At 37.1% G+C, this 24,748-nt stretch overlaps 1 protein-coding gene across 1 annotated transcript; it reads left to right on the plus strand.

Moving 5' to 3' along the window:
• Positions 1-6,165: 6,165 nt before the first annotated feature.
• On the plus strand, positions 6,166-18,177 carry LOC132650724 (zinc finger protein 709-like; the record flags this gene model as incomplete). The annotated part of the gene is made up of 4 exons (XM_060376062.1): positions 6,166-6,204; positions 13,197-13,323; positions 13,525-13,585; positions 15,204-18,177. Coding segments are annotated over exons 1-4 (3,201 nt in total), but the record flags the coding sequence as incomplete, so codon positions are not given.
• Positions 18,178-24,748: the final 6,571 nt, after the last annotated feature.

The following is a 24,748-nucleotide window of genomic DNA, read 5'->3' on the forward strand; positions in this document are numbered from 1 at the left end:
GTCCATTGGGTAGGAGACTTTCAGTTATCTTGTCTGCCTTAAAGTTCACAATAGAAAATGAAAGGCAGAAACAACACAACCTATCTGAATTTTTTAAACATATTTTTAGTTGGTATGTGGAGAAGGAAAATCAAGTATCAGGCTTTTTAGAGAAAAAGTTGTTATAGGAATAAAAAGCAAATGTGCTTTTATTGCATACTATAAAAATGCAGCAGGTGGTTTATTTTGATGGTATGAGAGCTTTCTGCCAATGAGTCATGCTGCATGAAGTGAAAATGAGTTTTAAGAAAAAGACAGACTTGTTTTGTTTGGATTCAAATAATGACAATAAATTACAGTTGAGTAAAAATGTAATAGTCTTAGACAAGTGACACTTTTCATAGTTTTGTTCTGATCAGCTACCCTGCCTTAGATGGTAACACTTTTATTTTTATTGGGAAAACATGTTCAGTTAGTATTTTAAAATATCAGTTTGTATATACTTAATGTATTATATAGTTAATGTATAGTGTATAACATTATGTATTTATTTCTATTATTGTGAATATTATACAAACTTTGTTTTTTTGTTTTTTTAAAGATTTTATTGATTTAATTAATGTTCTGTCTGCATGTGTGCCTGCATGCCAGAAGAGGGCAACAGATCTCAGTATAGATAGTTGTGATAAATGTGGTTGCTGAGAATTGAACTCAGGACCTCTGAAGGAACAGAGTGTTCTTATCTGCTGAGTTATCTCTCCATCTTCAATCTTTGGTTTTTATTATAGAGATGAAAGAGTACTCTTTTGGAATTAAGTGAGCAGAGACCCTTGTAATTCCACATAACAACAGAAAATTACCTTTTTTTTTTTTACCTTCATGATATATATTTCACATTGGTGAGAGCAAAATTTCTGATTTCACAGATCTAGATTGGACTAAAGAATAAGCTTGTTAAATTCCTGAGTGATGCTTTCCCTCTATGCACAATAGAACAATAACTGTATGTTATGGTTGTGTTTTCCTCGTCTTCACTATTTCACTTCTCTTTGATTGCTTCTCTTCTTTGCATTTTTAGGTAGGAAAAGTGATTTAATGCTTTTTAATTGAAAAGGATTATTCCTTCATATAATATATTCTGAGCACTGTTTTCCCTCCCTCTACTTCTCCCACTTCCGGCATACCTCCCTTCTTTCCCAGATCCACTCCCTCACCTCTGCATCCTTTTCAGAAAAGAACAGGCTTCCAAGATAGGACTGCCAAACAAGACCAAACAAGATACAAAAAAGACAAGACAAACAGACCTCACACTGAGGGTGGAAATGGAACCTAATAGGGGAAAAAGAATCTCAAGCGCAGGTGAGAGAGTCAAAGCTACACTTGTTCCTAATGTTAGGAGTCCCACAGAAGTACTGAGCTAAAAGCCATGACATCTCAGCAGAGGACCTGGTGCTGACACATGCATACAAATGCTTGCCACCACTCAAGCAAGTTTTGTGCCACCGCGCCCCCTTTACATCTTGCAAGCAGTACAGATTTTAGGTGGAAGGGTTTTTATCCTGGGTTCATGTCTAGGTTTCTCTTTCTGTAGCCTGTACGATACTGTGTCACCCCAAAGAGAATAAAACATAAGGCAGAAGTCTTTCAGCCTGCATTTGGTCCACCTCTCAACCTTCAAAGCACTGTGTTTTTGTAAGCTCTCCTCCCCAGTTGGCCCTGTTATTTTTCAGAGAGCAAGGCTCTGCCTAACATGAGCCTGGGCTTTTAGGCATCTCCATACGGACCTTCTGGGACAACAACCCAGTTGCCTGAGAAAATACAATGTTGGGTATATTTGTTTGCCCTCCAACCAGTAGGGGAGGAGTGATCCCCTTCTCCAACACCCTTGTCAGTATGAGTGAGCTGTCTCTTGTCCTGTTAAACTTCACCATTCTGATGTATAAAATTAAAGCTCAAAGTAGTTTCATTTGCATTTCCTTAAATGCTAAGGATGCTGAACCTGAACAGTGTTTCTCAGCCATCTGAGATTCTCCTGTTGAGATCTGCAATCTGTTTTTTTTAATTTAATTTATTTTATTTTTTTAATATAATTTACAGTTTATCAACTTTTTATCTCAACTGTAGCCTGCTCCCTCATTCCCTTCCAATCCCACCCTCCCTCATCTCCTCCATGCACCTTTCCAAGTCCACCTTCCATCTGACCTTAGCTTATCAGGTATCTTAAGGACTGGTTGCAATGTCCACCTTTGAGGTCCAGCAAGGCTGCTCCTCCCTTACGGGGCGGGTGTTCAAAGAGCCAGCCATTGAGTTCATGTCAGAAATAGTCCCTGTACTCTTTACTAGAGAACACACTTGGATGCTAAGCTACCATGGGCTCCATCTGAGCAGGGGTTCTAGGTTATATCCATACATGGTCCTTGATTGGAGATACAGTCTCATAAAAGACCCTGTGCCCAGATGTATTTGTTTCTTGTGATCAAATCTCCAGGTGATACTCATACTCTCTCTTTTTTCATATGATTCCTTGTCCTCAGAGGACCAGACCCACAGTACAAGTGATGCTCAGCACAGAACTCACTGCCTTGGAAGATGTTTTTCTAAAAAAATAAAATACAATTTCTTAAGCATAAGAATAAAAGCTCTGATCTAAGGTCTGTGAGGATGGCAACAATGTCTGATTTAATGACTGTGCATGCAGATACACACAGATAATAATAATCAGAGGTCCCCTCATCCACCCCCTCAGAAATCTCATAAAAAGTTAATTATATAAGAAACCCTCCCTTAAACAAATACTTAAAAGCCTAAGGTCTTGCCAGCCATGCTTGGACAAGCCTTTAATCTAGGCACATGAAAGGCAGACACAGGCTTTTCTCTGTGGGTTCAATGTTGGCCTGGTTGACAAAGAGAGTCCAACACAGACAGGCCTACACAATGAAACTCGGTCTTAAAAAAATAAAACAGAAAATCTGAGATGGATTTGGTGGCACAGGCCTTGAATCCCAGTCCTCTGGCAGGAAGAAGCTGGCCAGTCTCTGGGAGTTCAAGGTCAGCCTAGTCTACAGATCTAGTCCAAGACAGCGAAGGCTAAAATAGAATCCCTGTCTCAAAATATGAAATCATAATATATATATATATCTGTGTGTGTATGTGTGTGTGTGTATGTGTAATATATATCTGTATACATACACAGAGAAATTTATTCTGTCAGTTCTTTTTATGTGTAGAGCCTTCACTAGTACAGCTTTCTGTTTTCTTCATCTTCCCATTGAAGAAGAATTTTTACCTGATACTAGTACTCCAATGTGTCATGTTTTTCCTGCTGTTTTTTCTCCTGTGTTTTCTCTTATCTTCCAGGAAAAAAGTGGCTGCAGTTTACCTAACCCCAGCATGAATTCACAGAACAAAAATCTCCTTGCATTTTCTAAAATCTCTCTCTAATTCTTAATACTCTTGGCACCCTTCCACCTGTGGGACAGACTGTTCATTCTGCTACAGGTTGAATAACAGTTGTGCAATATCCACCTTGATTCCAGCAGAAAGAGGGATATTGCATCCTGAGTGCTGGAAGACATAGGGTAAGCTAGGGGAGGACAGGCACAAATGATGATGAAATGTAAATCTCTGTAGATCTGAAGATTTGGTACTGAAAGGAAAGCCTGAGCCATAGATCACTAAGCCTTGTCCCTTCAGTACAGTCTAAACCTAAGGGAGGTGCTCATGTCACTCAAGACTCACTGGCCAATCAGGATCTTCCATCGCTCCATTTGAGGAAAAGGCTGGTTCTTCCTGGCGCCATGGTGCATGTTTTCTCTATAGCTGAGCTGGATTGAATGGCTGGTGTGCTCTGGTATGAGCGCAGCTGCTGTGTGCTGTGAGGGGATTTCACACAATTTCCAAAGATGCAACCTGTTGAGTTTGTGGTCAGTGCCCCCATCCTGGTGGAGCAGGAGGCTGAACAACAGGAGCTGCTGTGTAGGGTCTTTCATTAGGCTGGGTGGGAACCAGCAGCCAGAATCAGCCATGGGAGATGTTCCTTTTCCTAGCCCTGAACAGAGCAGAGCATCTGAATATCTTGACTATATTGGCTTTTGGTTGGGAGCAGAGAAAACTCATTTCCGGAACAGAAGGTTAAAATGAAATCTTTATTTTCTGAGCTCAGGGAGGCAGCCAGTTCAGGATCTGAACGGTGACCCAGATTAAGCTTTATTGTATATTTAAAGAGTTAAATCCACAAGGGGAGGGCCCCTTGGTGAGTCCTGGGGTCATCCAATCAAATTTTAACATTGTGGGTTAGGCAAGGGAGTTTCTGTTGGAGGCTGTGTTGATCCAGGTCACTGGGCTCAAGGTCTTTAACTGTTTTCCAAGACATTTGGTCTGGATTCCAAGGCCCTTCATTTATATCCCTTGACATGTGTTCTGGAGCTCAAGGTGGTAAAGAAACAAAGACATGAGTGCTCTGTCCGTAATAAGGCAGGGCTTTGTAAGTGATATATTTTTGCAATTTAGGCACATTGATTAAGGGAACAGCAAGTTTTACCACTTAACTGATAATTAGGAAAATGTTTCAAGGGGTTGAGTGGGAGATGGCGTTGCAAGGTTGGGAATGTGTAGTTAGTTTAATCTTGCTAGTAAAATGGAAGAGCTGCTTGGAGAGGGCTGGGGCTCTGGAGGCTGCCTCCTTACACACTATGGGGTTGCATGTTCACAAAGTATTTGCAGCAGGGGCTTGATCATAGAAATGTCCTTGGTAGTGTGAAAACTCAGAGAGGCCTAGATTCTAGTATCTATTACAAGTTCTGACCTTGACATTTAACATTCAGGTATAAGATTCCTTTGGAGTTAATTTTATGGAGGTTGTAAATAACATGTGTTGAGTAGCACTTCATTATAAAGCTGTGATGTAAATGAGTAGAATTGTTGATGTAAGTGATTTGCCAATATTTAGGTAACAGGAAATCATACCACATAGAGTTTAGCAAAGGGCTAAGTAGATAAGTACTATGCCAAGCAGGCCTGTTAGAGATTAGGATGCTAGAAAACACATATTTGCTCAAGTGAATACTCAACAAATTTGTCTCTAGCCATAACCGAGAATTCAGCCCTGATTCATACCAACCATTGGCCCATCTCCATGTCAAAGCATCTAACAACTTGTTTAATTGCCACTACATACTCACAGCCAACATTAAATGCTACACCCTCTCCAGTGTCATCTGTGTAGCATATCAATAGATTGTGCTACTAGGCACAATCGGAAATATGCCCCCTGGAGGTCCCTAGCAAGAACCCTAACATGGCCATCTAAGCCAAAAAGACGTATTCTGAAAGTCCCACGCTTATGCGGTTGCAAGATTGGATCGATGAGCCTTTTTGCTGTTTCTCTATGATTCTTGGAACAGGACAATTATGTATTCAAGAAAATATTTCTACTAGATTACTGAAAGCTTTAGCAAATAAGAGTAGAAGGAAAATAAAATTTTAGGAGAGGTAATAAATCAGATTCAGCATCAGGAATTGCTCTTGGAAAAACCAAATGTAGGTAGTAAAAGGACAAGAGTTTTAGGGCTTTCTAAAGAAAATGTTTAATCAGGATGTGTTAGGATAAATGCTCTGGATATTCCCACTGCAGTAAAACTACTACAACACCATTACCAAACACAGGTGTTTATGATGAGGCAAAAAGAAGATAGGCAAACATGGGAGGTCAGAGAGTTTTATATTATACTATGAGTTTTGCGGATAGGCTAGCTCCAGCATCTTATCTCTAAGGAAAGATTGTAAATCCTTAGCAGACAAACAGGAGGAATTCCCCTCAATGCTTAACTCTAGGGGTGTTGTAAATCTTTAGCCAACTTGGTTTGGAGAACAATGACAGCCCCTGGCCTTCCACTCACTAATTAGTAGCAGTAAACTGCGTAAACACCACTAGTTTAAGGTTTTGTATTTGCTTTGATTAAAAGCTTTTAGGCCAAGATTTTTTGTAGACACTGCTTCTACCAGGTTATTCTTTCAGTTAAAATGTAAACTTTGTATTGTTGGTAAAAAGTCTGAATGCTCCGGGAAATATGTCAATTTCAGGTGCTTCTTTATGTAATCACTATATAAGTGTTGGCTTGACTTTCGTAAAGCGAAGTAGATCCAAACCAACACTACCTGGTGTGGTCTCTGTCATTTTGCCTACCTATGTCTAACCTGATACCCGAACGCCTGCTTCTCCTGCGGGTGAGTGACTCCCGACTGGGTCGGCCTGGGGAAATTAAAGACTGGTGTACCATGAAGTTGCAGTTTTTTTCTTGAAAAAAAAATGCATAGCTCTGTCATATGTGGAAGACATTTAGTGAAAACCAATTGAACAGGGAAAGCCCTATTGTGTTGAAGGATGCCCTTATTAAATAAAGCTTTCCCCAAGACCCTCATGTATGTAGAATCACCTAACTTCTTCTCAAACTCCTCAAATACGCTTGGCAGTGCCAGTACAACCTGTGGCCTAGGCTTTGGGAGATTGCCCCCAGATTCTGAGGTACTTAAAATAAAGCAGTGTTTTTTTTTTTGTTTTTTTTTTTTCTAAAACCAGCAGGGTCAGGGCATTTGAGGAGGGCTTGCCTCTGATTCTAAGAACCCAACTCTATGCAACACATGGAGATACCCTCATCAGTTCCAAAGTCACTGTGGTCTTGGTAAATAATGTTCTTGAGATCCTGTGTTCCCCTTGTGCAGTTTGTTTTATTAGATTCCTCATGGTTTTATACCATTGTTATGAGCGTTTCTGATCAACTCATAGATATTTCTCATTTCCTTCCATTTTTCCCCGAGAAGAAGTGTGCAATATGCTATTCTTATTAAGAAGCTTACTTAGGATAAGACATAGCTTATGCAAAACTTTCCCATCCTAGCTTTTACATTTTCTTCCTTCTACTTTTCTGAACATTTGAAACCTCTGAGACCTCTCACTTATACCATGTCACCGAGTAATGACCTACTGTATTAGGGGAGTGGAGTACATAAATCATTCTAGGAATATGTTTGTTGTGTAAATCTCCCAAGTGGCTCAGTGGCTACTTGAACTCTGCAATCTATATTGAAATTGTTTCATATATAACCTGGAGCATAGTAGAGACTTAAGGAGGACTGCATGTATGGAGTACAAAATCAGTTTTAGGCTATCTTCTCTTATAGCATTAACTAGAACTAGATACATGGTACTATTAAAGAAAACTTTTTTAATTAACCATTTAATTGTGTGTGACATATGTTCTTCCTGGTGGTGAATATTAATTCTAGAATAGCTGCATCTTCATTCTTTTAGAAAAATATTTGAGACAAATGTGGTTGGCTCAAGTCACATTGATCACAATCTATTGTTCTCCAGATGCATGGCTTTGCTTTCCTCTTGCTTAAAATTCCTAAATTCTCAAGTTAAAGGCTATACACAGCAGAGTTTTAAAAATTACTCATTTGAGACATATCATGATTTGTCTATTGTGTGTGCAGTAGGAAGACAGCTTGAAAAAAATGAAGGTCAGGTTTCTGGAAGTTTTAAACCTTGTTTCCTTATTCAGTTGTTTTGTGATAAATGTTACAAGTTTAAAAATAGGGTACAAAATGGTGTCAAGGAAGAAATGTGGATCAGACTTCAGCAATATTTGATTATCATCCTTTTTTCTTTCTACTAAGAGGAACCACAGTGATGTGAATTAAGGAACTCAATTCCAGGGTTAAAAGGAGTTTCTGAGTTGCAGAGATGTCTCAAGTATACATGGTGTTAGATGTCTCAAATGTACATGCTGTTATGCAGTTACACAGTACAGATTTCATGTCTTGAGCTGGAATACATGTGGCAAGAACGAGACATAAAATTATTATTTCACATTGTTTTGTTTATGGGAATCAGTAGGACTGGGTTTACCTTCAATCACTAGGGGGCCATGAACTACAGCCCCATAGCCCACCTTTATGGTGACCTCCATTTACAGAGAGAGGTCTAGAGCATGGGGACTTTCTTTGAAAAAGAATCAGTTGTATCTAGAAGGTAATTTGAACAGTGTAGGGGTCACTTTGAGTTATTTTGTAGGAGTGGTGATGTTTCTGTTTATTTAATTTCTGTGTGTTTACAATCATAGGTAACATTGGCCTACTTCACATTTTTTTCTTGGTTGAGTTTCCTTAGGTATCTTGATGAAATCTTGACTGTATTTTTGGGCTTATGTTCTTGTCATTTTTGCTTAATTCTTTCACAAAATTGTACACAATTTGCATTATTGTCATTGTAAAGTAAGTACAAAAGTCATATTTTGTCTCTGTGTTAAATACATCTTCATAATTCTGCTGAGAATTCTGAATTTTTTTCACATGGTAAATTCAGTTGGCAGCATGCCATCATAAAATGGCATCCAAAGAGCATGCATGGACTGGACCTAGGCACCCTACACATATTTAGCTGATGGGCAGCTTTGTGTTCATGTCTGTCACCTAGCATTTGAAATGGGCACTATGTGTGACATGGACACAGTTGTCTGTTTATGAATCACTTTGCCCTAGTTGGGCTGTGTTGTCTGGCCTCAGTGGAAGAAGATGCACTTATTTTGCATGCAACTTGACATGATGAGTAGAGTTGGTGTGGGGAGGCTTCCCTTGCCTGAGAAGAAGGGGAGGAGGAGTAGGCGAAGTGGGTGGGAGGATGATACCTGGAAAAGAGGACTACGAGCTGTAAAAAGGATATAAAGTGAAAAAATAAATAAAGTAATGAGAAAATGGCTGGTTTCTATGAAAGTGAGAGACTGTGTTGACTCATGATTTTTATAGAAGGATAGTCAATTGAGGGTGGCAGTATCCTTAAGCAGGCAGCCCTTAGCTCGACAAGAAAGCTAGCTGAGCATGAGACGATGAAGAAACAAGAGAGCAATGCAGGAAACAATATTTGCCATGGTTTTTGCTTAAGTTTTCTTGAAACTTCAGTTTCTATCCTACGTTTCCAAAATGATGGACTGTGGTCTGACAGGACCAAACAAGTAAACTCATTCATGACTGGAGATGTTGGTGGTTAGGGTATTCAATCACAGCAACACAGTAGCAGGTTAGGAGAAAAAAAAATATGCCTATGTACATATATAGGAAGTGGAGGTGATAGGATTTCAGTGGAAAATAGGCTCCATGAAAAATTAAGCTAGAGGTCATTTGTGTTGTAATTTGGCCTCAGATATTTCTTATCCTGCTCATGATCTAAAAAATTAAGTAAGGTAGAATTAAAAATTCGGGACTGATTTCTTAGATGGTGATGTTTGTTTTCAAACCTGGTTTGGATGTTAATAATTAGTCAAGGCTACATTTGAATTCTTGATTCTCATGTGTCAGCTTTCTGAGTACAAGTGCATGGATGGAAGATGTACCGCCAATGTGTTCTGTTTTGTCAGCATATTTTACCAATGTTAATATTAAAATGCTCAATACAATTTATGTATGCATGTATGGTTTGAAGTTACATGCATCTTTATGTCCTCATTTGTTACTATATGGCACATCATGCTGAAGTTCTGCCTTGTGAGAGAATTTTCTACAGGTTCTAGATAATGCAACAACAATGAAATTTATTAAAAAAACATGTTGTATGTGTGCAATAATTTTCTTAGGCTGTGACATATATGAAGACGTGATGACACTTTTGGGGGTTCATTTTGAACATTCTAATTTGATGGTCAAGTTCATGTTGCCAGTTTTCACTGCATTTTTCAGAGAATGTATAAATATTATTTTTTTTCTCTTTTATGTATTACTTTCATTTTATATCCCACCTCTTGCCCCCTCCCTTATCCCCTCTCAAGCCCACTGTCCCTCTCTGAGTGCATTAATTTTTTTAAGAAATTACTTTGTTTTTTGACTTCACATCCATAGGGTAATCCCTCCTTCCTCTCCTCTCAGCCCACCCTCATCCTTCTTTCTCCCCACCCTAAACTTCTTGTAGGCAGGGTAATTTTTGGATCATGATTTTTGTGATTCAGTTTTTGTTTCCTCTCTCCACTAGTCCTGTCTGCTAGCAGGTGGTTACTTCATTTTCCATGTCTCTTTCCTCCGCCCCTCCATTAGGAGTCTCAATGAGAGTCACACCAATATCCTCTCAGGAACCTTCCCTGTCAAATGACTCCAGCTTGTCAAAGAGATGCCCCTCTCAGTTTCCCTTCTTGTTCTTAACCCTCTCACCTCCTACTACAATTCTCCCTACATCTGATGCCCACATTTGTTTCCCTCCCCATTTCAACTTCTGCCGAGTTTCTCTTTTTATCCCCTTCTGCTGTCTCTTCTGTTTTCTATTCTGAGTGACATTCTGGCAACCTACCATGGACCCTTCTTGTTTCTTAGCTTCTTCGGGTGGATGGATTGTAGTATTGTTATCCTGTACTATAGGTCTAATATCAGTTTATAAACTATGTGTTTCTATGTCTAGGTTAACTATCTCAGGATGATCTTTTCTAGTTCAATCCATTTGCCTGCAATTTCCATGATTTCTTATTTTTAATACCTGAGTAGTATTCCATGTGTAAATGTACTAGAACTTCTTTATCCATTCCTTAGTTTCTGACTGTTATGAATAAAACAGGTCTGACCATAGTAGAACAAATGTCCTTGTTCTATAATGGGCCATCTTTTGAATATATTCCCTGGAGTGGTATAGCGGGGTATTGAGGTAGAACTCTTCCCAGCTTTCTGAGAATACACTAGATTGATTTCAGAGAAATTGTACAAGTTTACACTCCCATCAGCAGTGGAGGAAAGTTCCCTTTTTCTCCACATCCTCACCAGAATATGTTGTTACTTGAATTTTTTATCTTAGTCATTTGAGTGGTGTAAGATGGAATCTTAGAGTCATTTTGATTTCCATTTGTGTGATGTCCAAGGATTTCAATCATTTTTAAGTGCTTCTATGCCTTTTGAGATTCCTCTCTTGTGGCTTCTCAGTTTAGCTCTGAACCCCATTTTTAAATTGGATTATTTGATTTGTTGGTGTTTAATATCCTAAGTTCTTTGTATATTTTTTATATTACCTTTCTGTCTGATGTAGGGTTGGTGTAGATATTTTCCCGAACTGTTGACTGCTGTTTGTTTGAGTGATAGTGTCCTTTGACTTATAGAAGCTTTTCAGTTTCTTGAGATCCCATTTATTAATTGTTGATCTTAGATCCTGTGCTGTTCTTGTTCTATTATCTCCTGTGTTAATGAGTTCCAAATTTTTCTCCACCTTGTCTTCTAAATGATTTAGAGTTTCTGGTTTTATGTCAAGGTCTTTGATCCCCTTGGACTTGAGTTTCTGCAGAGTGATACAAAGGTTCTATTTTCATTTTTCTACATGTAGACATATAGTTGTACCACCACCATTTGTTGAAGATGCTGTCTTTTTTTCCCATTGTATGATTTTATCTTTGTTGAAAGTAAAGTTCCAGTAGGAATGTGGGTTTATTTCTGTGTCCTTATTCCAATTTTACAGGATTGGTCTGCTATCAAGGGTATTTTATTTTTCCATATGAAGTTAATGTTTGATTTTTCAAGGTCTGTAAAGAATTATGTTGGAATGTTTTTGGGAAATGGATTGAACCTGTGGACTGCATTTTTTTTTAAAGAATGTTCTTTTACTATGTTAATCCTATATATCCATGATTTTGGGAGATCTTACCATTTTCTAGTATCTTCAGTTTCTTTCTTTAAATACTTGAAATTCTAGTCATAGAAGACTTTCACTTGCTTAGTTAGAGTTACAACAAAATATTTTATACTGTTTGTGGCTACTGTTCAGGGTGTTGTTTCCCAAATTTCATTCTCAGTCCAATTTTTTTCATTTGTATACAGAAGGGCTAGTGAAATTTTAGTTTATTGTGTTCTCAGCCACTTTGTGGAAAGTGTATATCAACAGTAAGAATTCTCCAGTAGAATTTCTTGGGTCACCTATGTATTTAAAGTAAATCATCTTTCAATAGTGATACTTCTTTCTTTCTGCTTTGCATCTCATTGATAACCTTCAGTTGTCTTATTGCTCTAACTAGGAATTAAGGAATATATGAAAGAGATATAGAGAGGGTATGCATCCTTGTCCTGAGTGGAATTTCTTAAAGTTTCTCTTCAAATAATTTGATGTTGAATATCAGCTTGCATTTTACTGCCTTTGTTATGTTATGTATGTGCCTGATTCCTTGTATGTCTGATTTCTCCAAGTCTTTTAACAGGAAGGAATGTTGGATTTTTGCAAAGGCTTTTTCTCATCTAATGAGATGATATTATTTTGATACTTTCAGTTTGTTTATATGGTGGATTACAGTGATGGAACCATGAATGTTGAATCATCCCTATATCCCTGAGATGAAGCCTATTGGGTCATCATGTATATCTTTAATGCGTTCTTGGATTTGTTTTTTTAGTATTTTATTGAGTATATTTGTGTTACAAACAGCTATGAGCTGTCATGTGGGTGTTGGGAATTTACTCTGGGTCCTCTGGAAGAGCAGTGTTCTTAATCACCGAGCCATACCTCCATCCCCCATGTTGCTTATTATTACCAACATTTACATTGCTAAAATTTTCATCTGTCCTTTGTAAGTGTTCAAAGATATATTTCATTTTAGCAAGATTATACTAATGTTACAGTTTAAAATGAGGCACTTCAGGTTTCTAGACATATATACTGAACTGGAAAGAATGTATAACTCTTTGTAGAAACTTGAGAAAGATTTTTAAGTTCTTTCTTTTTTGTTTGATCAATTTTTGCATAATATTCAGGGTCTTATTATGTACCTCTGAGTGTCCTGGAACTTATTGCATAAAGCAGGCTAGCATCTAGCTTTATGAGATAACCCTGCCTCTATCTCCTAAGTGATTTTGTGATTAAAGACATCAGAAAATACACCCAGCTTGTTCATTGTTTTTAGAGTCAGGAATCATTTATACTCTTTCTCTTATGTGGGCCTACTACTGTTGATCTTTATGCTCTCTCTCTTTCTTAATTGGCATTTTTCTTGAAAGTATATATCCTTATTAAAGGATGCAGAAATTAGAGAGGTGAACCTCATTATACAGTTTCCTACTGAATGGAGCTAGGTATTTCATTAGAAACTGTGTGTCAGAAAATAAGCAGAAGAAACAACAGGATTCTGTGAAAATGTTGTAAATGAAGTATACGTTTTCAGTATTCTAAGTATCATGCTTTCTGTTGTACACATGTATGGATATTTCAGAGTACATTGACCTACAATGATGTGCATGTGAACTTCACTCGAGAAGAGTGGGCTTTGCTGGATCCTTCCCAAAGGAGTCTCTACAAAGATGTGATGCTGGAGACGTACAGGAACCTCACTGCTATAGGTAGAACAATGAATTTTCTTTACTTTTTAATATATGGAGAAACTCTTTATTCATTATTGGTACGCTTCTGTAATTTCTTCTGAATGAAGAAAGGAGGGATGAAGAAGGAGGTCAATGGTTCTTTGATTGAACCAATATCATGACCTAAATTTAGCCTTATTTCCAATAATAAATCATACATTTTCTTTTACTCTATTTTAGGTTATAATTGGGAAGGTCATAATGTTGAAGAGCATTGTCAAAGTTCTAGAAGACATTCAAGGTAATTTTCATCTGTAAGCTGATGTGAATATGGTTCTGTGAAAATTTTAATATGTCCTGGAAGACATATTTGACAAAGAAGGAACAGTGTCAATGAACTGCTTTAAGTGTATTTATTGAGGATTACTAACTTGTTACTGAACCATGTACCTTCATGTTAGGTATTTGATGTGTGTTTGCAAGGCACTCCTCTAACAAAGAATACAAGGAAATCATACCTTATGCAAGATCAATGTTTAAATCATAGACCTGTTAGCACTGTAAGGTACAATCTGCAATTTGTTTAATCTCCTATAACTTAGATATTGCCACAGGTATTCACATTAAATAGGTGATGCAAGTATGTCCAAAACATTATCCTCATAAACTAGTCCATAGTAAAGCTGGGATTATTCATGTACTTATAGTAATGTTGCTAAGTTTTGTGAGAAGTGCAATTTATTTTAGAGTCAAGAATATTGTGGAAAAACCATAATCCCTATAGCACATGTCTATGATGAACAAAAATCAAATGTGTAAATACAACATAAAACCATGTCATTTATTAATTTTCTTTTAATAGGTCTATTATATATCACACTGAATACAAGTCATATTAGTATAGGTTTATTGAAAGAAACAATGTACCACCCAGAACAAATAAAATATGTAGTATTCCCCATTTTGAGTAGATGTTTATAAGGTGATACCTATTATGCTTTACATGGGGTATTCAGAGATGCAAGCAGTACAAATAATGACACAGAGGCTTTTTTAATACTTTACAGCTTAGGCAATTTAGGCAGATTCTGAACCCTCTTTTTCCCTAACTCAAATGAACCTAGCACAGTGTCCCAATACATGTCCAGCTGTACCTCTTTGTTCAATTCCATGTCCATCTGTTACCCTCAGTGCCCTGCTGGTGAATCGCCTGTCATTTGATTTCTTCTTCCCAGCAATCCTCTCTCAGAAGCTCTGGCCTCCATTCTGTGCCCTGCTATCAGTTGTCAGCTCTTTATTATTTACAAAAGATAAGTAAGGATGGACAAATATCTACAAAATATAGGGCAGGTGATGAGCCATAAAAAGAGCAATTCTGCAATCTGGTAAGCACTTAGCTCTCTGCTGACTCAGCAATCAGCATTCTCTCACACACACTGACACATTTTCACACAATATACACCAACATCAATTAACTAGTCATTCAACTTCATTAGGAATTCTCACAAAATCACACTTCAGAAAATGTAGTTTTAAGAATATAAAATTCTTCTGCTTGTCACATTTATCTTTGCCAATTTACCATGGTGCACAGTATAGGGAAATTTATTAATCTAGCCACTGTGTTAAAGTTTTGAGGTCTTGCAGTTTTCTACAAATCTGTGGAAAAATATCTTATAGAAAAAAGTATGATATAAATGTGAGCCAGGTGAATATTTTTACCATCACAAGTATTTTCAAATATGCAAAACAACCGCTAGAGAAGGAGAACATCATGAAAGTAAAAATAATGATGAAACCTCAAGATGTAATTCCTATTTACCTTCAAACCAAAATGTAAAATTATGTGACATGGACAATTAGATTCATCAGTGTAATGAATGTGGTAAAGCTTTCATATGTGCCAATTATCTTTGCAGGTATGAAAACAGTCATAGTGGACACAAACCCCCTGAAGATACTCAATATGATGAAGTCTTTGCACATCACAGGAATGCCCACACATATGAAAGTATGCACACTGGTGCGGATCGCTATGAATCAAAACAATATGGTAACGCTTTTGAAAATAACAGTTATCTCCTAAGACATAAAAGGACACATAGAGAGGAGAAACCCCATAAATGTAACCAGTGTGGTAAAGCCTTTGCACACAACAGTCATCTCCTAAGACATAAAAGAACTCACACTGGAGAGAAACCTTATGAATGTAACCAGTGTGATAAAGCCTTTACACAGAGGATTGCTCTCCTATTACATAACAGAACTCACACTGGAGAAAAACCCCGTGAATATAACCAGTGTGGTAAAGCCTTTGCACATACTAATGATTTCTTAATACATAAAAGAACTCACACTGGAGAGAAACCTTATGAATGTAAACAATATGGAAAAGCCTTTGCATGTAGTAGTAATCTTCAAATACACAAAAGAACTCACACGGGAGAGAAATCTTATGAATGCAATGAATGTGGTAAAGCGTTTTCAACTAACAGTAATCTCCATCTACATAAAAGAACTCACACGGGAGAGAAACCGCATGAATGTGACCAATGTGGTAAAGCCTTTGCACAGAGGAGTACTCTCCTATCACATAACAGAACTCACACTGGAGAAAAACCCTATGAATGTAACCAGTGTGGTAAAGCCTTTGCATACAAGAATGTTTTCATAATTCATAAAAGAACTCACACTGGCGAGAAACCTTATGAATGTAACCAGTGTTGTAAAGCCTTTGCAGATAACAGTCATCTCTTAAGACATAAAAGAACTCACACTGGAGAGAAACCTTATGAATGTAACCAGTGTGGTAAAGCCTTTGCAGATAACAGTGTTCTTCTAATACATAAAAGAACTCACACTGGAGAGAAACCTTATGAATGTAACCAGTGTGGTAAAGCCTTTGCACACAACAGTCATCTCCTAAGACATAAAAGAACTCACAGTGGAGAGAAACCTTATGAATGTAACCAGTGTGATAAAGCCTTTGCACAGAGGAGTGCTCTCCTATTACATAACAGAACTCACACTGGAGAAAAACCCCATGAATGTAAACAGTGTGGTAAAGCCTTTGCACATAGTAGTGATCTCTTAATACATAAAAGAACTCACACTGGAGAGAAACCTTATGAATGTAAACAATGTGGAAAAGCCTTTGCATGTAATAGTAATCTTCAAATACACAAAAGAACTCACACAGGAGAGAAATCTTATGAATGCAATGAATGTGGTAAAGCGTTTTCAACTAACAGTAATCTCCATCTACATAAAAGAACTCACACGGGAGAGAAACCGCATGAATGTGACCAATGTGGTAAAGCCTTTGCACAGAGGAGTACTCTCCTATCACATAACAGAACTCACACTGGAGAAAAACCCTATGAATGTAACCAGTGTGGTAAAGCCTTTGCATACAAGAATGTTTTCATAATTCATAAAAGAACTCACACTGGCGAGAAACCTTATGAATGTAACCAGTGTTGTAAAGCCTTTGCAGATAACAGTCATCTCTTAAGACATAAAAGAACTCACACTGGAGAGAAACCTTATGAATGTAACCAGTGTGGTAAAGCCTTTGCAGATAACAGTGTTCTTCTAATACATAAAAGAACTCACACTGGAGAGAAACCTTATGAATGTAACCAGTGTGGTAAAGCCTTTGCACACAACAGTCATCTCCTAAGACATAAAAGAACTCACAGTGGAGAGAAACCTTATGAATGTAACCAGTGTGATAAAGCCTTTGCACAGAGGAGTGCTCTCCTATTACATAACAGAACTCACACTGGAGAAAAACCCCATGAATGTAAACAGTGTGGTAAAGCCTTTGCACATAGTAGTGATCTCTTAATACATAAAAGAACTCACACTGGAGAGAAACCTTATGAATGTAAACAATGTGGAAAAGCCTTTGCATGTAATAGTAATCTTCAAATACACAAAAGAACTCACACAGGAGAGAAATCTTATGAATGCAATGAATGTGGTAAAGCGTTTTCAACTAACAGTAATCTCCATCTACATAAAAGAACTCACACGGGAGAGAAACCGCATGAATGTGACCAATGTGGTAAAGCCTTTGCACAGAGGAGTACTCTCCTATCACATAACAGAACTCACACTGGAGAAAAACCCTATGAATGTAACCAGTGTGGTAAAGCCTTTGCATACAAGAATGTTTTCATAATTCATAAAAGAACTCACACTGGCGAGAAACCTTATGAATGTAACCAGTGTTGTAAAGCCTTTGCAGATAACAGTCATCTCTTAAGACATAAAAGAACTCACACTGGAGAGAAACCTTATGAATGTAACCAGTGTGGTAAAGCCTTTGCAGATAACAGTGTTCTTCTAATACATAAAAGAACTCACACTGGAGAGAAACCTTATGAATGTAACCAGTGTGGTAAAGCCTTTGCACACAACAGTCATCTCCTAAGACATAAAAGAACTCACAGTGGAGAGAAACCTTATGAATGTAACCAGTGTGATAAAGCCTTTGCACAGAGGAGTGCTCTCCTATTACATAACAGAACTCACACTGGAGAAAAACCCCATGAATGTAAACAGTGTGGTAAAGCCTTTGCACATAGTAGTGATCTCTTAATACATAAAAGAACTCACACTGGAGAGAAACCTTATAAATGTAACCAGTGTGGGAAAGCCTTTGCACGAAGGAGTGCTCTACTATTACATAGCAGAATTCACACTGGAGAAAAACCCTATGAATGTAACCAATGTGGTAAAGCCTTTGCAGCTACCAGTAATCTCCTAGTACATAAAAGAACTCACACTAGAGAGAAACCTTATGAATGTAACCAATGTGGTAAAGGCTTTGCAAGTAAGAGTCATCTCTTAGTACATAAAAGAACCCATACTGGAGAGAAAACTTATGAACATAAATGATGTGGTAAAGCTTTTGCATGTAACAGTGATCTCCTAAGACCTAAAGGAACCCACAATGGAAAGAAACCTTTTGAAAGTAACCAACGAGGTAAAGCCTTTGCACTGAACAGTCATCTGGTAGTCCATAAAAGAACACATACTGGAGAGAAATCTTTTGAATTACCTAACGTGATAATGTGTATGCATTTCAGAGTAATTTCTGAAAACATAACTTACCCTGGAGAAAAAAAAAACACTTTATTAATGTAATTAGTGTGGCATCTCCTTTGTACAACAGAGTCATCTCTTAAGTATAAAAAATGCATGTTTCAGGAAATCTCTATGAATTTAACCAATATCATAAAGGCTTTTCATGTAAGAGTCATCTTGAACAAGAACACCTCATGCAGTGAAACCCTATTAATGTAACTAATGTGTCAAGCCTTTAAATGCCATAATAATATTCATGTACATTGGAGAGTACACACTGGAGAGAAACCAATGTGATAAAGCCTTTCGATGTAATATTAATGTCCTCTAAGATAAAGAACACATACTGGGAAGAAGCCTTACAAATGTAACCAATGTGGTAAAACTTGCTCTTCAAAATCATCTTGAAATTCATGAAAGAATTCATATTGGACAGAAAGACTATGAGTGCATTTAACATGGTGAAGCTATTCCACATTTGTATACTCTTCATCATCATGAAAGAATTCCTACTCGAGAGAAACATTATAAATGTGTTAAATATAAGGGTTTTGTACATATCTACATTCTTCATTATCATAAGTTTATACTGGAGAGAAATTCTCAAAATATAAGAAATATGGTAAGGCCTTTGTATACTTTGGTCTGCTGAATCCAAAATAACTCAAACACTAGCTCAATGCAAATAACAAAAAATTATTGTCACCAGTAACTACTTAATGATTAGTAACAGCACTCTTGGGAACTGATCTGTGATACATATCCACCCAGTGAACCAGAAAGTTATAGAGGTTCTGAGCTTGAAAATCATAATATATGTGCTGTTTTACAACTAATTTTTCAATCAGTCATGATTTAGGGATATGGGATTTGTTTATGTCATTGAAGGTGTCATCTGATATAAAATGTCACTCTAAAATTTAGTGGAGGCTGGTACCTAAAAAGCAATAAATAGGTATTAATTTTTTTTACCATGTTCCAACATGCAAATTAATTTTGCATGTTTTGCATGTCAAAGTCAACTTGAAAGTCAAACTCTATAAAGGGATAGTAGAGAGAAACCTTACACATGTAAGTAATGTGATAAAACCTTTTCTTAATGCAGTTATCTCCACATACATAGAAGAACACATACTGCACTAAGACCCTCTGGATAAGCAATGTGGTAAATCCTTTTCATGGAGTTGTCTTTGAAATCAGAAGAAAAAGTCATGCTCCAGAGAAACCTTATGAACGTAGTCAGTATGGTACACTTTTGCACTTCATTGTACCATTATAGAAGAGTAAAAGTTTTGGTGTGTGAGCAACCTCTTAAAGCCTTTGCATATCACAGTAGTCTTTGAGAACCCGAAAGAACTCATTCTCAAGAAAATCTGTTAGGATAAAAAATTTTTGAAGGTCTTTGATCAACTAACTTGCATTCAATTACAGGAGATTATTTGGGAGGAAAATTCTAACAAGTGTCAACAATGTATTCATGCATTATGATATTCCATCCTTCTTTTGTTTCCAATTAAAAGTCAATATGGAAAAAAGGCCTAGGAATTTAAACCGTAAGGTAACTTTCTTAGATTTCTCAATTCTCTTCAATTACTTGAAATAAATCATCCAGTTATAAAATTTATGTGTGTGTATTGGTGCTATTTCTGTAACAAAACACAATGTCAACTTCCAAATGTGTTGGTTTTGCCTTACGGTTCCAGTGGGATATGGGATCTCTATGAAATGGGAATCACAAGTGTCATACATGGTCGCTAAAGCAGGAAGCTCAGAGCTCACATCCTCAACCTGCAGCATGAAGCAGAGAGTGGGAATTACAGATGCTATGCAGTTGAAACTATCAATCCCACGCCAAGTAACATACTTCTTCAAGAGGGCTGCTTTTCCTGTTCACAAATGATTCCAACAATGAGGATTCATTTCTCTGACTTCAAAACTACATGTTTGATTTCTATTACATGAAGGACTTTATGAAGAAAAACTCTGTAGAAACTGGTAGATGCCTCAACACCTGATTTCCAGGAATGAATGCCTACACAACACACTCATGAGTAAACATATTAGTTTAAGAATTTGCTTTAATTTCTGTTATGTGATCTCAGTATGTCTTTTTGAGTTTATGTTCCTGTCCATTCTGGTTTCCATGAAGAACAGACCTTATGAACTTCTTGTAACAGGAATTATAGAACATTGTAAAAACCTGACCTAGGTTCTGTGAATGAACTTCACTGCCAATCCATGTCTCTAGTACTGTAAATATCTTAAATCTTTATATATCTTGAGATCGAGAAGTAGAAAAGAACTCATAGAAGAGAGCGACCCTATTTGTATATAAGATTTGATGACTTTGGATTTAGTAAATGTATTCAATTTTGAGAAAATAAACTTTTAAATTTGTTTTTACTATAGCCTTGGAGGAATTAAATGATTTACCATGTTCGCTTAAATGTAATGGAGGAGATCACCAACAGTGGTTATAGTCAGTAATTTGAGACATTGGAGTAGGTATTGAAGTTTTTTGTATGTGTAGCAAATCCATTCACAGAAGTTTATTAGGCTGTTCTGGTATTCTTTCTGTGGCAGCTGTTCATGTTCTAATGCATTTACTTCATGATAGGTATTTTTATGCTGGAATGTATAGAATGGGATCTCCATCATCATCTATGTGGTCCATTGCTTATTTCTGTTGGGTAGTGTGTGATCATAGTTTTCAAGGAAGGGTCTCTGAGAAAGCGTGGTACTTTTTTAATGTTTTCATAAATTCCTTTGCTTTCAGCCTTGCTTAAATGTCAGTAATTAATTAATGTTAAAATGTTCAATAGTATGTGTTTATGTATGTACATATTGTTTGATGTCCCATGTTTCTTTATGTTCCCATATTTACTATATGTCACATCTTGAAGAACTGCCTTCTAAGAGAATTATCTAGAGATATTAGATAATGTAACAGAAACGAGATTTATTTCAAAAAAAGCATGTTATGTGTCTGTAATGTAAGTAAGGGATCTTAGGTCATGGCAGATATATGAAGGGTGTGTGACACTGGGGATTATTTTTGCCATTGTTACACGATCTTCAAGGTTACTTGCCAGTTTTACATACCACAAACTTTCCCCCTGAACTCATTGGTACTCAAACTTAGTTGAAAGAGTATATTCATACAATATTATCTTCTATTCAGATTATAAACAAATTGTCATCTGAGGATGGAAGAAAATGATGTGATTTGAATAATAAATGCTCTTAACAAATGAAAATAATTTACTGATTTCCTGGTTTGAAATGTGTTACTTCATTCTTAGGAGTAAATACTTGTTCTTAACACTTTCTCAGAACTACAAGTGAATGTCAGAGAATTGTCTTAGTGGGTAAAGTTGGTTGTTGCTAACCTTGATGATTTGAGCGCAACCTCCGGGTAGCAATTATCACTCCTACAATTTTTTTAATTGTATAAATATTAAAAAATTTATACTTTTTAATTATAAATTTTACAGTTTGCTGCTGTATATGCAAACTCACACACTAGCACATACATAATTTTTTTCAACCTAAATGAGGGCCATTTTGGTCACCGGCTAAGACTCTTTGGGTTCCATTTTGAGAACTCACATATGGGATGTAGATAATAAATAACAAGTTGTCCTCTCACTGGCACATATATACCGTAGCATAGTTGTATACACAAAAACATTTTTAAATAGATAATATTAAAGCAAAATAACACTTATTGATGGCAGAAATGTTTTTCAGGTGTAAATAATTGTAGCATTTGAAGATTTAGTACTGTTCATTAAAAGAAAAATGGTTCCTTTGTATATCTTATTTTATAATTTTGTTCCTTGATTCAAGGATAGGTCATTTTATAAACATATCTCCACTTGGCTCAGAAGTGCATCCCTGTCATTCTAGACCTGGGAGTCCATGGTAGGCTAATCTCTCTGAGATTGTGGTCAGCTTGGTCCACAGAGTGAATTCTTTTGTTTGCTTATTTGTTTGTTTTTCAGACAGAATTTTCTTGTGTAGCCTTGGCTGTCCTGTTCTCAATTTGTAGACTGGGTTGGCAGCAAATTTGGGCCTCATTCTTCCTGAGTGCTGTTATTGTTGGTGTGTGCCGCCATGCCAATATCCACAGATCAAATTCTAAAATATTCATTGCTATGTGGAAGTATCATGTATCAAAATGATTTAAAAAATAAACAGTGTATTGCAATTTATAGGTTTGTTTCCCCTCAAGGATACTGTCCACAGTGCTGACAGATGTATTTTTGAATTGAAGTTTTCTGAATTGGTGCTCTCTGTCCTTTTTATAAGTGGGAAATGTTGCATTAAAACATCAATCTGATAGATCAGAAATCATGATTACTAAAAGGCATTACCTCCTGAGCATCTACTTTAGTGGAGTCATTTACTTAATTTTCAGGTAAGAAATTGTGGTCCAAAATAAAAGTTCCAAAGGCATTTCTGTCCATCATTCTTTGAAATTGCATATATTTCAGCATGATTTTGTGCAAAGTGTGCCCTTAAAGCTCTGTTTTTACATTGTGATTACATTCAGAATAGGATTTAATTTAGCATAGATATTATTTAGCATGGCTCAGAGTAGTTGAACCCACATTTGGTCCTATCCATAATCCCAAAGTGAAATCCCAGTGCTTGCTTTGTTGAAGAAAACCATTGCTTTGGAAATGGCTCACATGCTCTTATTGCCTGCCCCAGCAAAAAAACTCTTTCTCAGTTCTTCTGCATTGCCTAGTGTGTTGGCTAGTCTAGGCAGTCATTTTTACTATATCTGGACCTACGGCAAACACAAAGAGTTGGGTACTGTGGGGAATTTTTCATACTCACAGCTTTTGAAGTGGAAAAACCCTTCTTTAATCTGAGTGTTTTAAGGTGATAAAATTCACCTTTAATCTCATCCACAGCTGTGTCTAGTCTGATTATATCCTGTCTATGTAAAGGACATTGAAAGTATTAGCTTTTTCTCTTTTTCTGCTTGCCCTACCTCTGGCTACCAAGTTCATTTTTTTGCTACTCCTTGGAATTCTGTTATATACTGAAGACCATCTGAGATATTCAGCTACCTGCACTGAATAACTATTTGCTTCTTCAACTTTCCATTGATAGTCAGCCATTGTTTGGACTAGTTGGACTACAGCTTGTGAGATATTTGAATGAATAAACTTTCTATATACAGAGAGATTTATTCTATGAGTTCTGTTCATCTATGGAACGTTGAAGGATATATATGTGTATATCTGTTTCGTTTTCCATTCCTCACTGAAGAAGATGTTCAGGCTAACAATAATGAACTTCAGTGTTTATCATTACTTTCTTGCTATTCTGTTAGGTTTGTCTCATGCCTACCATTTAAAAAGTAGCTGCAGTTTACCTGAACCCAACATAAGAAAAAACTCAAACCCTTGTTTCCTAAACTCTCTTTCTGTAATTGTGGGACAGACTGATAACTCCACTTCAATTTCATTATACTAGTTATCCACCTTGATTCCAGTAAGAAGAAGGGGAAGGAAGTATTCGTGGGTGACCTGGAAAAGTTTTGTCCTTGGATAGGAAGCCTGAACCAAGAACCAATATGCTATGTACCTTAAGCACATTCTAACCCTAACAGAGATGTTAATATCACTCAAGATTAAAGGGCCAATCAGGGCCTCCATGCAGAAGAGAAGGCAGGTCCTTCTAGAGGCAGCACTCTAGGTTCTTCTCTGTTTCTGAGCAAGCTTGAAAGCCCCAGTGTTCTGAGATTTGAGAGTGGACACCACAGATTTTGAGGCAAGCTCGAGGACATCCGAAGGCCCCAAATGGTGATGGGAGGGTCATTGTTCACAGATGGGAGGCACAGGATGGTGTGCATCACTAGGTAGAGTAGTGGGTACTCCCTGGACTGGATGGAAAGACAAACAGGAAGGCTATTAGATAAGGCACCAAATGTTATTGAATTACAAATATCTGCATACCTAGAAATGTTTTGTCCCTGTAAAGGATAACCTGAATCAGGAACCAATAGGCTATGTACCTTCAGAATATTCTAACCCTAACAAAAGTGTTCATATCACTCAAGACAAAATGGCCAATCAGGGCCTTCAGGTAGACTTCACTGTCAGGATAAGAGGCAGGTTCTTCAGGGAGTTATGCTGGAGGTTTTGTTCTGTAGCTGACCAGGCTTAAATGATTCCATGTGAAGTGCTCTGAGCACTGCTGCTACGTGTTGTGAGGGAAGTTCAAGCAAGTTCCAAAGTCCCAGCATGGTGAGTGGAGTGTCACTTCCCATAAATGGTAGGAGTAGGCCACTGAGCAGGGCTGATTGAAATGATGGTCCCTGCCTGGTGGGACAGGTGGGAAGATAGATAGAAGA

Source organism: Meriones unguiculatus, assembly GCF_030254825.1.
Source record: "Meriones unguiculatus strain TT.TT164.6M chromosome 13 unlocalized genomic scaffold, Bangor_MerUng_6.1 Chr13_unordered_Scaffold_28, whole genome shotgun sequence".
NCBI classification, from domain to species: Eukaryota; Metazoa; Chordata; class Mammalia; order Rodentia; family Muridae; genus Meriones; species Meriones unguiculatus.